The 17,830-nt window shown below is 48.3% G+C and overlaps 1 protein-coding gene across 1 annotated transcript; it reads left to right on the plus strand.

The window, feature by feature from the left end:
* Window positions 1-370: 370 nt before the first annotated feature.
* LOC147118745 (uncharacterized) lies at window positions 371-9,587 on the plus strand. The gene is made up of 2 exons (XM_085984561.1): window positions 371-475; window positions 6,966-9,587. Exon 2 carries the CDS (start codon window positions 7,243-7,245, stop codon window positions 7,999-8,001), a length of 759 nt encoding a protein of 252 aa, XP_085840687.1. The 5' UTR covers window positions 371-475; window positions 6,966-7,242; the 3' UTR covers window positions 8,002-9,587.
* The last annotated feature ends 8,243 nt before the right edge of the window (window positions 9,588-17,830 follow it).

Genomic DNA, 17,830 nt, shown 5'->3' on the forward strand with positions numbered 1-17,830 from the left:
CTGCAGGACAACACTTCTCACTTTCTGCCACTCCGAGAAACTTCCCATAACTTCTACCCACCGATTAATTTTTTTGTAGCGGAATTTGCATCCATTCTGCTCACCGGCCCTTGAATCCAAACAGCCTGATCTTAGCCAACTTGTAGATTGTCCATACTGCAGGTGCGGACACTGATTTTTGAAAATTATTTATTCATTAATTTTGATTATTGCTCCCTCCGGCCCAAACTTCGATGTGAGAAAAACATCTGTTCCCCAATTGGGGCTTTCAATGGCGGTGAATTAACCCAGAATCCCCCGCGCAGCGGAAAGTGCCCAACCAATGACGACAGGAGCCCAGTGCTGCGGCGCAGTAACTGGGTGTGCTCTGAGCATGCGCAGTGCGAATGGTGGCGATGGCTTGAGCGGAACAGGCGGGTCAGCGGCCAGGAGGCGGAAAGAGATTGTGGACGCAGGGGACGGATTGGACCCGCGGGTGGGTTTAAAAGCTTTATAAACACCCGGTGTAGGCCTGAGGCTGCGAATAAGAACCCACAGGCCCCGGGTTTCCCCGGTTACAGGCTCGGGCAATGACCGCCCGGGTGATCCGGGTTACCGGCCGCCATTTTGGACAGGGCGGGTCTCACTGCGCATGCGCGGTACTTTGGGCAGGAACAAAGAGTGGGCGGGGCTTCAGGGTCTCTGTCAGTTTGATTGGACGACATGTTTCTCCCATATTAGTGGCCCCTGAAAGGGAGCCTTGTTGGGCTGATTCTTGTTTGGTGACCCTGGGGCAACCCAGTCTCACCCTATTGGTCCATCCAAAAAGGCCCAGTGACCAGCAGAGAAAATCAGCAGCTCATTGATTTTATTCTCACTCTGCACACAGCGGGTGTAGAACTGAACCCAACCAGAGTAGAGGGAGGGAGAAAACTGGTAGTTTCAGCTGAGGGTCTGATATGGATCCTGTTTTGCCTGTATTGGTTTCCAGGTTCTGTCTCTACCAAGTAAGATCTTGGAGTATCAGCTTTTCCAATAACCTTGGCTGGACTCCATGTTCTCAACAACGGATCTTGTATATGCACTGATTGCCCATTTAGCAGCTCCGGTAGTAGTTTTGCATGCTTGTTATATTGTGTGCTCCCCGTAGCTTGTGTTTCCATCAGCTTCTGCCGAACGTCCTCTTGGTTCTGGGGAGGATATATCTTTGCTGGTAGAGTTGTTTTGTATTTTCTACCATTTAGTAGTTCTGCTGGTGATTTCGAGTCTGCTCTCAAAGGTGTCGATCTGATTGCCAAAAGGGCGAGGTCTTGGTCTTCTCCCATCTCCTTGCTTTTAATGAGAGCTCTTTTGACTGTTTGGATCTGTCTTTCAATAAATCCGTGTTCCCTTGGGTAATGTGGGGATGAGGTAATTATTTTAAATCCGTATTTTCCAGCCAGTGCTCTGAATTCGCTGGAGGTGAATTGTGTCCCATTGTCGCAGATGACCTTCTCTGGGATGCCCTGTTCTGCGAATAAGTTTTTCGCAATTTTTGTGATTGTTGTGGCTCTCATGTCGTTTATCCTTCTGACAAAAGGAAATTTTGAGTAGTAGTTTGCTACTATGATGTACCACTCCTGGTTGCACAGGAACAGGTCTGTTCCGACCGTGTGCCATGGTCTCGGGGGTACTTCCATTTGAATCATCTCCTCCTTCTGCTGTGTGTTTCGGTATTTCTGGCATATGCAGCATGTGGAGACCATTTGTTCTATGCTTTTGTACATGCCTAACCAGTACACAGCTGATCTGGCTCTTAGTTTACATTTCTCCATCCCCATATGGCCTTGGTGTATTAAGCGGAGAAGTTCCGTTTGCATCGTTTTTGGTATTATGATTCTTGAGACAGCAAGGAGAACACCGTCCTCCACCGAGATGTCGTCTCTGATTGTCCAGTACTGTTGGATTTGGTTTTGGACCTGCTGGATCTTCTCTGGCCACCCCTGTATTACCTGTTGCATGAGTAGTAGCAACTCCTCTTTACCAGTCTCCTCTTGAATTTGGCTAAGCTTTGTGGGGGTAACATTTACGAGGTGGTGTATTTTTACTGTCAGGCCCTTCCATCTCGTGTTTTTTGTGTGGTGACAATCGAGACAATGCATCTGCCAGTGCCATTTCTTTTCCTGGCATTCAAAGTCGTAACTTTGGAGTCTTAACAGTAACCTTTGCAGTCTTGCTGGGGCCTTGCTTAGGTTTTTCTTGTAAATTTGTTTGAGTGGACGATGGTCACTCTCTACCTCGCATTTTCTTCCGTATAAGTAGGTGTGGAACTTTTCGCACCCGTATACTACTGCCAATAGCTCTCTTTCGATGTTTGCATATCTTGTCTCTGCTGATGTCAATGCCTTCGATGCGAAAGCTATTGGTTTTCCTTCCTGCACGAGGGCTGCCCCTAGCCCCCTGGTAGAGGCATCTACCTGTAGGGTGACAGTTTTTTTTCTATCGTAATAAGACAGGCTGGTTTCTTTACATAATAATTCCTTTAGGTGTTTGAAGTTCCTCTCATGGGATTCTGACCATTGGTATTCGGTGCCTTCTTTTAGTAATTCTCTTAGGTTCGCTGTGTAGTCTGACATGTTCAGGATGAAAGAGCTCATATGCTGGACCAAGCCGAGGTAGCTTCTCAGCTCCTTCTTGTCGTTTGGAGGTTTCATCTCTGCTATCGCCTTGACCTTTTCGGGATTAGGCTTGACACCCTCCGGTGTGTAGATCATGCCAAAAAATTTGCATTTCGTACTTTTAACGATGCACTTCTCGGCGCTCAGCTTGATGCCAGCCGTTCTGGTGCGTTCCATGGCCTCGTGCAAGTGCACGTCGTGGTCTCTTTCATTTGTTCCGTAAACTTGGATGTCATCAGCGATTCCAATGGCTCCTTCACAGCCTTTGTATGTTTCATCGATCTTTTGTTGGAAGATGTCTTGGCTGACTTTCAACCCGAATGGCAGCCGCAGGAATTTATAACGCCCCAATGGTGTATTAAAAGTCGTCAGGTTAGTTGATTCTTCGTCCAGTTTTACGTTCCAGTAGCCGTTTCTGGCATCCAGTTTGGAGAAGACTTTGGCTCCTGCCAGTGCTGGTGTGATTTCCTCTAATGTTGGTGTGGGGTAGTGGTCCCGCTTTATTGCCTGGTTTAAGTCTTTGGGGTCCAGACAGATTCTGAGCCACTCGTTCGGCTTTTCCTGTACCACAATCGAGTTTACCCAGTCTGTGGGCTCAGTGACCTTTGTGATTATTTCTTTCTCTTCCATTTCTTTTAGTTCGGTGTATAATTTTTCTTTTAGCTCGATGGGTATTTTTCTTGGAGCGTGGATGACGGGTTTTACCTCTGGATCTATTGTTATATGGTACTTGAACTCCCCGAAGCATCCTACAGTGTCATCAAAACACTCTGGATACATGTCCATCAAATGTTTCGTGTCCATGATTTGTGGACGATTCTCCAGTGGGGTGTTGCTGTCGACTTTCAGTGATGTTTTTGTTAGTTCGTGGTTTACCGAGATTAACCCCAGCTTCTCGCAGCTGTTTAATCCCAGGATCGCCGGTCCCTCGGAGTCGGTCACATAGAACATGCAGTTGATGTTTCTGCTTTTGTGTGTTCCTTTTATATAGGTTGTTCTGAGTTGTCTGATCTTGCTCCCCCCATACGCTGTCAGCGTGACGTTGCTTGCTTTTAAACATCCTCTTTTCGGGTATCTATCTTCGCCCAAGTTTTCGGGGAAGATCCTCTGGTACAGCCTCAGTGGAAGGATGTTGCTCTGAGCTCCTGTGTCCAACTTTACTTTTAGATTGACGGTTGTGGGCTGTCCTTCGATCCTCTTTTTAATCTGGATGATATTGTGCCATTCTTTCTTTGGGGTGCTTTCCGCTCTGGACGTTTCGTGTAAGAGAACCTTTATGGTTTCAATGTTCAGGGCTTTGTCGTACCCGCAGTCTTCGTCATCTTGCTCACCCATGGTATGGATTTTGTTTTTCTTTTGTTGGTTCTGCTGTCCACCTCTGCTTTTGGTGTGTAGCCCTCTCTTTTAGCTCTGTACATCTTTTGCCAGTGGTTTGCTTTACCACACGTGTTGCAGCTTGTTCCATACGCTGGGCATTTTCTTCTGTCTGTGTAGTCGTGCTGTCTTCCGCAGTTTCTACACGTATTCTTCCCGCTGTCATATACTTGTTTTTGTGTGCTGTGCTTTTCGCGCACTGCATCTACTGTGATCCGGTTCGGGAGTTGTCCGCACATCAGCTGTATGAGTATTCAGCGTTTTCATCTGTTGTTTTGTGGCTTCGTGAGCCCTCGCTGTACCTATGGCTTCTGATATTCCGAGCTTTTCTTTTCCTATTAGTTCTTTTTGCACTTCTGTACGTGTTGATCCCCATATTAATTGGTCTACCAGCCTTTCTTCTAGTTCCGTAAACTTGCATTTGCTGGCTTCGTTTTTTAATCTCGTCAGGAAATTGTCAGCCGTTTCGCCAGGTTCCTGTCTTAAGCTTTGGAATTTATACCTGGTGTATGCGGTGGTTTGATTTAGGCTCGAGATGGTTACTGAACTTTTCATAAATCTCCGTAGGGTTCGTTTTATCCTCTTTGGATAAACTCCAGCTGTTATAGAGATCTAAGCCTTTTTCTCCTGCCCACAGTAGAATGTAGCTGACTTTTTCCTCATCGGAGGAGCCTTTCAGGAAACTTTTAAATGTAAGCTCACATTTTTGCTTAAATTTCCAGAAAGCTTCCACGATATTGTCGGCTTCCCAGTTCATGATGGGGAGCATATTCGCGGTCAGTGCATTGGACGCCGCCATTTTAGCTGCCCGTACAATTCACGGTTAAAACGCTGCAGAGTTTACTTTTAAATTTCTTTCTTCAATCTGATATCGTTTTTATTTGCATAAGTTTTACTCACTTATACTGCTGCCACCATGTTATGTCTTCTAGCACTCGTAGTGCTTTGTAAAGACGACTCTGGACTCGGTAGTTTGTAATTTTAAACTACTGTTTTATTTGAGTTGCAATGGCTGCCTGCCGCATGGTGCGGGGTGATATTTCCAAGTGCACTGTGCGGCGCCTGTGCACTACTTTCCCAGCATCGTAGTGCTGCTACACTTGATTTGAGTGTTAGTACACTTGTACAATGTAGTCCCAACATAACTATATAACACCGAGTAAGGATGGCAGATTTCCTTCCCGAAAGGACATTAGTGAACCAGATGGGTTTTTACGACAATCCGATAGTTTCATAGTCACCATTACTGATATTAGCTTTTTGTTCCAGATTTATTGAATTAACTGAATTTGAATTCCCCAGCTGCCGTGGTGGGATTTGAACTCACGTCTCTGGATCATTTAACCAGGCCTCTGGATTACTAGTCCAGTGACATTATCACTCTGCTATCGTCCCCATACGCGCATGTGCGGCCATTTTGGTACAGGAACAGAGAGTGGGCGGGGCTTCAGGGTCCCAGTGACCAGGAGAGACAATCATTGACTCATTGATTTTATTCTCACTCTGCACACAGCGGGTGTAGAACTGAACCCAACCAGAGTAGAGGGAGGGGGAAAATTGGGAGTGGAGGAAAGAAATGTTGGAGATGGTGCGATGGGTTTGGATTTCAGCACAGGGAGGAGGAAGAGTGTGTGGGATGGGGATTTACAGCTTTGGGGTTAAAATATGTTATTTTGGTCATATTTCTAGATTTGCCATTTTCTGCCCACTGGGCAATCACAGTGCACTGACCAACACCTTCGCTTGTCAGAAGAGGACAGGTGGAACCGAGCCAGAGGCAGCTCTGGGACTTCATCTTCTGAGCATTGGGTTGGGAAACAAGAATTCCATTGTTTATTGGGCCCTGGCGAGCACTGCCCTCCCTCCCACAATTTTAATATTTTGATGTATCTATCTATTTATATACTAGGAATGTTTTAGTTGCTTTCACAGCAAAATGCGTTTATTATTAAACCTTCACAGAAGGCAACTGTGGTAACAATTGAATAAAACTCAGAGAGTTGTCGGGATCTGGAACGCTCTTCCTGAAAAGGTCATGAGCTGATTCCATCAATGATTTTAAAAGGGAGTTGGGCGGGTACTTGAGGATGAGGATCTTACAGGGTTACGGACAACAAGCAGGGATGTGGGACTAAGTACGAGTGCTCTGTCTAAGAGCCAGCACAGGCACGACGGGCCGAATGGCCTCCTTGGTGATGTACGTTTCCATGATTCTATGAAAACTAACAGAACCAAACAAAAAAATGATCTTCCTTGGTTATCGATCATTTCACTAAATTTCAACAGAGTACTCTATACACCAACAACAATTTACATTTATAAAGAGCTTTTAAAACATTTACAGTAGCATAATAAGACAATAATCGACACACATACTTTGTGGGCCAGTGCACTGACACAAAGTTCCTTCACAACTGTAACAATTTTATTACGGTTGCTGTGAAGGCTGCGCTCACTCTGCTCGTACACCTGGTCCCCAAAGGAGGCAAATCAGGACTAATGCTGCCGAGCTCAGCTCTTTTTGATCAGAAAATATCAACTGTTTCGCCTCGCCAGGAAATGCACAAAAGAGGCAGCAGTGCTGATTGGCTGCCCAGGAAAGTCCTATTTAGATTAAACTCCTTCACCCAGAGAGTGCTGAGAATGTGGAACTTGCTGCCACAGAGAGTAGTTGAGGTGAAGAGCAGGGATACATTTAAGGGGAAGCTGGATAAACACATGGGAGAAAGGAATAGAAGGAGATGCTGATAGGGTGAGATGGAGAGAGATGGGAGGAGGCGCGTGTGGAGCATAAACACCGCATGGACCAGTTGGGCCGAATGGCCTGTTTCTGTGCTGTACAATCTGTGTAATTCAATGTAATAAGAGAGGAGAGAATGTTCCATAGAAACTAGAATTATCTGTTCATTTTTATCCTGAACTTATAGTGATGTCTTTTGTAAACTGCTTTTACAGGGAATATCATCGGTCTTTGAATGTGGAAGGAGAAATGTTTGCCTGTTCTGTCTGTGGGAAAAGATTTCAAAGATCAGTGTGACTGGAAAAGCACCGAGACACACACATCCGAGTGAGAGTGTTCCAGTGCACTGACTGTGGAAAGAGCTTTAACCAGTTACACAGTCTGAAAAAACATCGCACCATTCACAGTGAGGAGAAACCGTACACGTGTTCTGTGTGTGGACGAGGCTTCAACCGATCGTCCAACCTGGAAAGACACAAGGACACCCGCACCATGGAGAAACCATGGGAATGTGGGGACTGTGGGAAGGGATTCAGCTCCCCATCCCGGCTGGAAACTCATCGACGCAGTCACACCGGGGAGAGGCCGTTCACCTGCTCCGAGTGTGGGAAGGGATTCAGTCAGTCATCCCACCTTCTGACACACCAGCGAGTTCACACTGACGAGAGACCGTTCAGTTGCTCTCACTGTGGGAAGAGGTTCAGGCAGTTATCTCACCTCATTGCACACCAGCAAAATCACACTGGGGAGAGACCGTTCACCTGCCCTGTGTGTGGGAAGGGATTCACTAATTCATCCACCCTGCTGATACACCAGCACATTCACACTGCAGAGAGGCCGTTTACCTGCCCCGTGTGTGAGAAGGGATTCACTAATTCCTCCGAACTTCTGAGACACCAGCGCATTCACACTGGGGAGAGGCCATTCACCTGCCCTGTGTGTGGGAAGGGATTCACTCATTCATCCAACCTGCTGATACACCAGTGCATTCACACCGGGGAGAGGCCGTTCACCTGCTCCATGTGTGGGAAAGGATTCATTCGGTCATCGCACCTGCTGAGACACCAGCGAGTTCACACTGGGGAGATGCCATTCACCTGCTCCATGTGTGGGAAGGGATTCAATCAGTCATCCAACCTGCTGAGACACCAGCGAGTTCACACTGGGGAGATGCCATTCACCTGCTCCACGTGTGGGAAGGGATTCAATCAGTCATCCAACCTGCTGAGACACCAGCGAGTTCACAAGTGACGGCAGAGGTTGGATTCTGCTGTTATTGCTGCTGTTAATCACATCCAGGACTGAACCTTGTTCATTCTGACAGTTGAGGTTTGTTTCTGCTGATGTTAATAACTCCTATAACTGGGCTGCAGTTTAATTTTCTGGATATATAGCTGATTGAGTTGTCGGGGCTGCAGTGTTCGTTTAAGAACCGCTGTCTGAACTTTCCCCTTAATTTCTGATGAGAGTCCCTGAATTATTTTAAAATAAAATCATGAACTTTTACTTCAATCCTAAATTGATCTTTGGTACAAAATCTACAATTCAGTGCCTGAAAGATTCCACTGATTATCATCTCCATTTCGAAAGTGCTGATTAATCCTCGCTGACAATTCTTACTGTCTTGCACATTACACACAGTGGCACCTCCATTATCCACCAGAAAGAAGGGGAATGGGAATTGGTGGAGAATCGAGAGTCCCCAAATGTTGCCCCTCCCGTCTGGTACAGCAATCCCCATGGCACGGGAATGGAGACAAGTCCAGTTATAGTAACGGGATGAGTTAAAGGTATTTACTCAGACGGGCGGAAGGTGGGAAGTGGTGTTCCACGGGGATCGGTGCTGGGACCACTGTTGTTCACCATTTACATGAATAATTTGGACTTGAGAATCAGAAGTACAATTTCAAAATTTGCAGATGACACTAAATTGGGGGGTGTAGTTAATACTGAGGAAGACTGCGATAGCATCCTTGTAGAATTATTCAGTTGTGTTCAGTAAATAGCAGCATCTTTTAATTTGCTTTGACTGATCAGATCACTATATAGTTATGTGAAAAACAAATCATTAACAGCTCCCAGTTTCAGAATTGTTAGATTCAAACTCAACTTCTTCCAAGTACAATCTAACATTCAAAAATTGTAATGTATGTAGGCGAGATATTAGGACTGTTGTCTAACACAATCCAAACACAGTGACACACAGACAGATGGGCAGGTGTAGCTTCACAGCAAATCCTTTCAAGCCTCATTAAAAATTGGCAGACTGACAATCCATTGTTCACTAATGGAGTTGTGATCTTTGTAAATTAAGAAAGGAAATGCATGGGAATGTGTCAAAGAGTTGATTAACAGAGTGGGGCATCATCTCCCTTTGATTTCTATTTCTGACACCAGGCAACAGAAAAAGGTCATTACAACACGACATAAACAGAGTCTTCAGGTGTGAGACATCAGACTTCAGAATAACACGTCTGCCAGCTCTGGCCACAAACCTCAGTACAGTCAACCTTTCAGCAGCTGCAGCCCTGATTAAATAACTAGTAGTTTAACATGTTGTGGTAAACCACTTTTATCGTTCACTATCGTTACACTATGGTTATCACTGTTTATAGCGTTACACTATGGTTATCACTGCTTACACTGTTGTATCACTACACAAGGTCACCTCTTGTCACGCTGTTATACCTGGGCTGACCACAGCTGACTCCGCCCATGGCTCCGCCTGCTTGCCCAGGTATAAAGGTGGTCGACTGGCTGGTATTCCTCCTTGTTGGATCTGATCACCCACGAGGGTGGGCTCTGTTATTTAGCCAATAAAAACCTATAGTTACTAACTTAACTCGTCGCTTTTCATGAACTGAATTGATAGGTATATCACATGTCTAGTAGAGCTTTTGTATCAAAATAGAAGGAATGTATTTGTGACACACACAATTAATAATTACATCACAATTTGATTGTGAGGATCGATTATCGCCTCTCGATACCTTCCGTGCCCACCGGTCGGGGAAGGTATCAAGTGAACCAGTGGACACCGCCTGCTCCCTCTCCAGGGCCACCTGGGCATGGACAAGACCACGGGAGAGGCAGGCAGGCAGAGTGACCCCACCATGGGCCCCACCCATCCTGGACCTACAAATTGCTGTTTTCGCCAGGCCCAAGAGCAGGTCCAGGAGAAGATCCTCCGACTTACTCACCCCCCTCTGCTCCGGGCTGCCAAAGATTAGGAGCGTGGGGCAAAGTGTAACCAAGAGTTGAGGAGCAGCCCCTTCAGTTAACGATACAGGGGCTGCAACGTCTCACACTGAATATATACACGGCCCGTGGACTCCTCTAGGCCACAAAAAACACATCTGGCCTTGGAGTCCGGAAAGGAGCTTAAAAATTGTGCACATGACTGCTCCCTGCAACTGTCTCCACCCCAGATCCCCAATGGTGCAGGGAAGGACCCCCGCATAGAGAGTCCTCCATTGGGGAACCTCGCCTCCGCCGGACAGCAAGATGACCCGCCCGTCCGATTGAGATTGGGCAATAAACTAAATGAATAAATAAATGATACAGAAACCCGAGTCCCCAGGTCCTCAGCCCTGGTGTGAAGTACGCTGGCCACCAATTTTCCGTTACTAACTCGCACCTCAGGCCCCGCCCAGTCTGGTTTAATGACGAAATGTTTTCTAGCTCGGGTTCAGGCCTGTCATTCTGAGGGAAACAAGGCCTCATTTATTGGTGTGTACCACCCGAGCGGCTGTTAATGGCTTTAATAAACTGGCAGCAAGGTTTGTTTTAAAGGTGGAAAGTGGTGAAAAACGCCACTAGCGATGCCTCAAAACTCACGGACAGAGAAATCCACCTCATCAGCGCCCCTGCCACAGGACTCAATCTCCACCACTGGTGCACTGTGTCTGCAGTATGTACGGTCTACAAGATGACCACGGTTGTTGTGTCCGTGTATAATAAGACACAGACTGCAGGAGAACGGTACAACAGGTGTTTACTCAACGTGGCTCACAGTGGAACTGATCTGTACAGATTACTACTCAGTGCTATATACAGGTGTGGTCACTGCCGGTACTGCAGTATACATGAGCTGTAAAAGATAGTTCCCCCCTTAAAGGTATATACATTACAATTCCTCCCCTTTTAGATTAACAGTACCATAACACTCATTTAACAATTAAATATCAAACTAATTACAATTAACACTTTTAACATGCAACATTAGTTGAAAATAGTCGATTTATATATTCAGTCTTTGGGGAGGCTTCCTGATCCTTTCTGGATAGTGTTGTATCTGTGTGTTAATGGAGACACGGAATGCAGGAGTTGATTTAACAGGTGTTTACTGAACAAAGTCTGGAGGTGAACTAAAAGATACAAGACGCTATACAGGCTTATATACCCGAGTGGTCACTACCGGTATTACAGTACACAGGGGCTCTTAAAGGTACATACACTACAATTCCTCCCCTTTTAGATAATTAGTGATGCACTATCAATTGCTACAAAAGACTGGAGATTGAGAAAGTAATAAACAGGCTTTTATTACCAAAGAACAGAGCATGCCTCTTGTGGTTGCCTGGTATCCAAAAGGGCCGGAGGCTTCTGAGCAGCGACCTTTATACCCAGCCATGAGGGTGGAGCCAGGGGCGGAGTCAGCTGAGGCATGCACAGACAAGTACAACAATATGCAAGAGTGAACAACAGTACTAACAGTGAACAACAATACTAACAACAGTGGTTTACCACATTCACCCCTTGTTTAGAATTGAGTCCGGCGGGGTGAAGTGCACTAAAAATTCGTGTACTGAAGTCTATCAGGAGGCCTTGTAAGCCGTCCTGAGCGTCGCAGCAGCGGCGGTGATGGTGCAGCATCCAACGGTGAACCCGGTGTCTCGTTCAGAGGAGGTGTAGCAGGTGGCGGACCCTGGGGCTGCTGCATGCCGTCTACAGGGGTCAGAGCATGGGTAATGGGAGGTAGCGATGGTGGTCTCTCAGAGGCACCCGAAGGTGCGAGGTCTCGTGCGGGGACTGTGTCCTGGGGGTAGGCAGGAGTAGCGGTGGGTGGCGAAGAGGGTGTTTCAGGAGCACCTGCAGGTGCGAGGTCTCGAATGGAGACTGTGTCCTCCCGCCCGTCCGGGTACACCACGTAAGCATACTGCGGGTTGGCGTGGAGGAGGCTCACCCTCTCGACCAGGGGGTCCGCCTTATGGGTCCTCACGTGCTTCCGCAGTAGGACGGGACCTGGAGAAGTCAGCCATGTTGGTAGCGAAATCCCCGACGTGGACTTCCTGGGGAAGGAGAACATTCTCTCGTGAGGAGTGGCATTGGTGGGTGTACAGAGCAGCGACCGAATGGAATGGAGCGCCGCAGGGAGGACCTCCTGCCAGCGGGAGGTCGGAAGGCCCTTAGATTTTAAGTTTAAAAGGACTGCCTTCCAGACTGTCGCATTCTCCCTTTCCACCTGGCCGTTACCCCGGGGGTTGTAGCTGGTGGTCCTGCTTGTAGCAATGCCTCTCGCGAGCAGGTACTGCCGAAGTTCGTCGCTCATAAAAGATGAGCCCCTGTCGCTATGGATATAGCTAGGGAAACCGAACAAGGCGAAGAGGTCATTCAGACATTTAATGACCGTGGTACTGGTCATGTCCGAGCAAGGGATGGCAAACGGGAAACGGGAGTACTCATCAATTATATTGAGGAAGTACACATTGCGGTCAGAGGAGGGGAGGGGCCCTTTAAAATCGATGCTCAGCCGCTCGAAGGGGCGCGTGGCTTTGATCAGGCTCGCTCTGTCTGGCCTATAAAAATGCGGCTTGCACTCGGCACAGATCTGGCAGTTCCTGGTCATGGTCCTGACCTCCTCGATGGAGTAGGGCAGGTTACGGGATTTGATAAAATGGAAGAACCTGGTGACCCCCGGGTGGCAGAGGTCATTGTGGAGGGTCTGTAGCCTATCAACCTGCGCGTTGGCGCACGTACCACGTGATAGGGCATCTGGGGGCTCATTGAGTTTCCCGGGCCGGTACAAGATATCGTAATTGTAGGTGGAGAGTTCGATTCTCCACCTTAAGATCTTGTCATTCTTGATTTTGCCCCGCTGCTTATTATGAAACATAAAAGCCACTGAACGCTGGTCAGTGAGCAGGGTAAATCGTTTTCCGGCCAGGTAATGCCGCCAATGTCGCACGGCTTCCACAATGGCCTGGGCCTCCTTTTCGACAGAGGAGTGTCGAATCTCGGGGCCCTGGAGGGTCCTTGAGAAAAAGGCCACGGGTCTCCCCGCCTGGTTAAGGGTTGCAGCTAGGGCAAAGTCGGATGCGTCGCTCTCCACTTGAAAAGGAAGGGACTCATCCACAGCGTGCATTGTGGCCTTCGCAATGTCTCCTTTTATGAGAGTGAAGGCTGCACAGGCCTCTGCTGTCAGGGGGAAGGAGGCGGACTTGATGAGGGGTCGGGCTTTATCCGCATAGTTGGGCACCCACTGAGCATAGTAAGAGAAAAACCCCAGGCATCTCTTCAGTGCTTTCTGGCAGTGGGGGAGGGGGAGCTCCATAAGGGGGCGCATTCTATCGGGGTCTGGGCCGATGACTCCGTTCTCCACTACGCAGCCAAGAATAGCAAGGCGCGTAGTACGAAACATACATTTGTCTTTGTTGTATGTGAGATTCAGCCGCTGGGCCGTCCGGAGGAATTTCTCTAGATTAACGTCGTGGTCCTGCTGGTCGTGGCCGCAGATGGTGACGTTGTCTAGATATGGGAAAGTGGCCTGGAGCGCGTTCTGGTCAACCATCCGGTCCATCTCCCGTTGGAAGACAGAAACTCCGTTGGTGACGCCGAAGGGAACTCTGAGAAAGTGATAGAGCCGACCGTCAGCTTCAAAAGCTGTGTACTGGCGGTCCTCAGCCCTGATGGGGAGCTGGTGGTATGCCGACTTCAGATCAATCGTCGAGAACACCCGGTATTGTGCTATCTGATTGACCATGTCAGATATGCGGGGGAGTGGGTATGCATCTAGTTGGGTGTAGCGATTGATCGTCTGGCTGTAGTCAATAACTAGGCGCTGTTTTTCGCCAGTCTTCACTACCACCACTTGTGCTCGCCATGGGCTGGTGCTACTTTCAATAATCCCTTCCTTCAGGAGTCTCGCTACCTCGGATTTAATGAAGCTCCTATCCCCAACACTGTAACGCCTGCTTTTGGTAGCGATGGGCTTACAGTCGCGGGTGAGGTTAGCGAACAAGGAGGGGGGGGGGACTTTAAGGGTGGAGAGGCTGCAAATGGTGCACGGCGGGCGATTTAAAAGCTGCTGGCTGCAGACTGTGAGTGGGGGGAGGGGTCCGTCATACGCTAATGTGACACTCTTAAGGTGGCACTGAAAATCCAACCCCAGTAGAACGGCAGCGCAGAGATGGGGCAGGACCAGAAGTTTAAAATTTTTGTATTCTGTGCCCCTTACTGAAAGGGTCACTACACAGTAGCCACCGACGTCCGCTGACTGGGCTTTGGAAGCCAAAGAGATCCGATGGCGCGTCGGCAGGACCGGGAGAGAGTAACTGCGCACCGTGTCGGGGTGGATAAAGCTCTCCGTGCTCCCGCTGTCAAAAAGGCAGGTAGTGGCGCGGCCGTTTACCGTAATATCCATCATGGACCTGGACAGTTGATGAGGGAGAGATTGGTCCAGCGTCACGGAGGCCAGCGTATGGTCGAGCGAGTCGATGTGGTCGTCAGATGAGGCGGTGGTTGAGTCCGGGTCCCCCGTGGTTGAAGTCGGAGGCGTCCAAGATGGCGGACAAAATGGCGGCGCCCACGGTCCCGATCCCCACGCGGCTGGGGGAGCCCAAGATGGCGGACAAGATGGCTGCGCCCACGGTTCGCACGCAGCGCTGCTGGCGTTAGCGGTCTTCCCTTTGCAGGCGCTAACGTAGTGACCTTTCTTCCCGCAGCCGGAGCAGGTAGCATTCTTCGCGGGGCAGCATGCTCTAGGGTGTTTAGCTTGGCCACAAAAATAGCATTTTTGTGCCTTGGACATCGCTGCAGCAGTCGGAGGTGGCGGTCCCATGGCCCAAGATTGCGGCGTCCACGGCGCGGGGCGATGAGTGGAGAAAGCGTCCATATTTCTGTGGGCCGCGTCGAGCGAGAGCGCGAGGGACACTGCCTTTGTCAGGTCTATTTCACCCTTCTCCAGCAGCCTCTGCCGGGAGTAGTCGGACCTTAGACCCGCAACGAAAGCGTCTCGTATCAGTCCCTCCGCATGTGCCGCGGCCGATACTTCCTTGCAGTCGCAGCCGCGTCCGAGTACCCGCAGTGCCCGTAGGAAGGCTTCCACCGATTCCCCGGGCTGCTGTCTGCGAGATCTTAAAAGGTGCCTGGCATAGACCGTGTTAACCGGGCGTGCATACTGCCCTTTCAGTAGGTCGATAGCCGCCGCGTAGGTCGTCGCATCTTGGATTAAAGTATAGACTTGGTGGCTCACCTTCGAGGCCAGGATTTTCAGTTTATTTTCATCAAGAGTCACGGTCGAGGCTTCCAGATACGCCTCAAAGCAACGCAGCCATTGTGCGAATTTAGTCGACGAACCTGCTTCTTGGGGGTCTAAGTCCAGGCATGTTGGTCTGAGGGCTCGCAGCAGCGCCTGCTGCTCAGCGTTTTGCGCCATCGGTTGATCAGCATCCGCAGCCAACATTTAACTTTGGTAATAAAATTGATGCACTATCAATTGCTACAAAAGACTGGAGATTGAGAAAGTAATAAACAGGCTTTTATTACCAAAGAACAGAGCATGCCTCTTGTGGTTGCCTGGTATCCAAAAGGGCCGGAGGCTTCTGAGCAGCGACCTTTATACCCAGCCATGAGGGTGGAGCCAGGGGCGGAGTCAGCTGAGGCATGCACAGACAAGTACAACAATATGCAAGAGTGAACAACAGTACTAACAGTGAACAACAATACTAACAACAGTGGTTTACCACAATTAGTATATAACATTTTAAGTAATCATTAATTAACATGTTTACAAGAACAATAATCTACACATTTGCTGCAGTTAATCAATTATAAGTCAGTCTCTCTGGAGGCTTCCTGACTCGGTCCGGATAACGCCTCGGTGGTGTAGTAGTTTTCGGTGGTGTAGTAGGTTCTTTTGGCAAGGTCGATTCGGCTTGAATGCCAGTATTGGGTTCATCTGGTTCCAGTATCACCGGATCGGAGGTAGATACTATGGGTATCTCTGCTTCATCATTAGGCGTATAGAGTTGTGGTGTAGGTTGTCCCTTTTTGGATGACTCTATGATCTGGTCAGCATGGCGCCTTATTATGCTTTCACCAATGTCCATGGTATACATCAGCGGTCCTAGTCGTGTGCAAATAGTTCCAGGCTGCCATTTCTCGGTACGGTAGTCCGGGCCAAAACTTGTTGACCTATCTGGAAGGTTCTAGTTGGCCTTTCATTCATGCCTTGAAATTGCCGGTTCTCTACGTCCCTTCTGATGTTTGGCTTGATCAAATCCAGCCGGCATCTTAGTCTTCTATTGAAAAACATCATGGCGGGAGTTTGGTTTGTAACCACATGTGTTGCATTCCTGTATGCAAACAAGAAGTTATCTACCTTATGTTGTAGATTTATGTCTTCATTACCCATGGCCTTTATGGCCTTCTTGAAGGTCTGGACAAACCTTTCAGCTAATCCATTGGTGGCGGGATGGTATGGGGCGGACGTGTCGTGCTTAACCCCATTGTTTTTAAGAACTTCCTGAATTCTTCGGACACAAATTGCAGTCCATTATCAGAACAGATCTGTTCAGGCAGCCCATTCCTGGCAAATATGGTCCTTAATACTGTGATGGTTTTTTCCGTGGTGGTGGAGGACATCTTTATTACCTCTGGCCACTTGGAGTGTGCATCAACCGCGATTAAGAACATTGAGTCCATAAATGGACCAGCAAAGTTGATATGTACCCTTTGCCATGGAGATGAGGGCCACTCCCATGGATGTAGAGGGGCTTGTGGTGGGGCGTTTTGGACGTTCTGGCATCCTAGACAGCTCTTGGTCATTTCTTCGATGTCTCCATCGATACCTGGCCACCACACAAACGCTCTGGCTAGGTTCTTCATTTTCACTCCACCCAGATGCCCCTCGTGAAGCTCCTTTAGCACTTTATCCTGGAGTTTGGGTGGAATCACCACTCTGGATCCACACATCAAGGTTCCTCGGCACACTGACAGCTGTTCTCTTCTTTGCGAGAATGCTGGCAACAGTGTTTCACCATGTGCTGGCCATCCCTTCACCGTTAAATCGTAGACTCGTGAGAGAGTCGGGTCATTTCTCGTTTCCTTTTCATTGGTAGAATTTGTTACTGGTAGACATTCTACTATGGTTGAGTGGAACATCTCCACTGGGTCCACTGTAGGTGCCTCTTCTACCGTTGGCAACGGTAGGCGTGATAAACCGTCAGCATTCCCATGCTGTTTTGATCCTTTGTATTCTATGTCATATTGGTGTGCCCCTAGGAAAAGGGACCACCTCTGTAGCCTTTGCGCTGTCATAATGGGAACGCCCTTTTTAGGGTTGAATATGGAGACGAGGGGTTGATGGTCAGTCAACAAGGTAAATTTTTGTCCGTGTAGGTAATGGTTGAATTTCTTCACTCCCCACACCAGGCTGAGTGCTTCCCTGTCGATCTGGGCATAGTTACGCTCAGCTGAGTTCAATGAGCGTGACGCAAAAGCTATCGGCCGCTCCGAGCCATCAGGGAATCTATGCGATAATACCGCTCCTACGCCATAAGGGGATGCATCGCATGCCAGTCTGATTGGCAGTGATGGGTTGTAATGAGCCAACACTTCCTTGGATGTGATCAAGCCTTTGCATTTATGGAAGGCACGTTTACAGTCTTCGCTCCAGTTCCAAATTACTCTCGTTGTAGCAGTGCGTTAAGAGGGTGCAGAACAGTTGACAAGTTCGGTAAAAATTTATGATAGTAATTTATCAATCCCAGGAATGAGCTTAATTGTGAGACATTTTCAGGTGCTGGGGCTTTTATGACCACTTCAATTTTTTCAGGTGACTTATGCAACCCTTCTTCGT

Source organism: Somniosus microcephalus, chromosome 4, assembly GCF_052327205.1.
Source record: "Somniosus microcephalus isolate GS21.2 chromosome 4, FLI_Smic_1.0, whole genome shotgun sequence".
Taxonomy (NCBI): domain Eukaryota; kingdom Metazoa; phylum Chordata; class Chondrichthyes; order Squaliformes; family Somniosidae; genus Somniosus; species Somniosus microcephalus.

Bases quoted from the DNA above. Each gene is read 5' to 3' on its own strand.
- LOC147118745 (XM_085984561.1), top strand. From the start codon at position 7,243: ATGGAGAAACCATGGGAATGTGGGGACTGTGGGAAGGGATTCAGCTCC.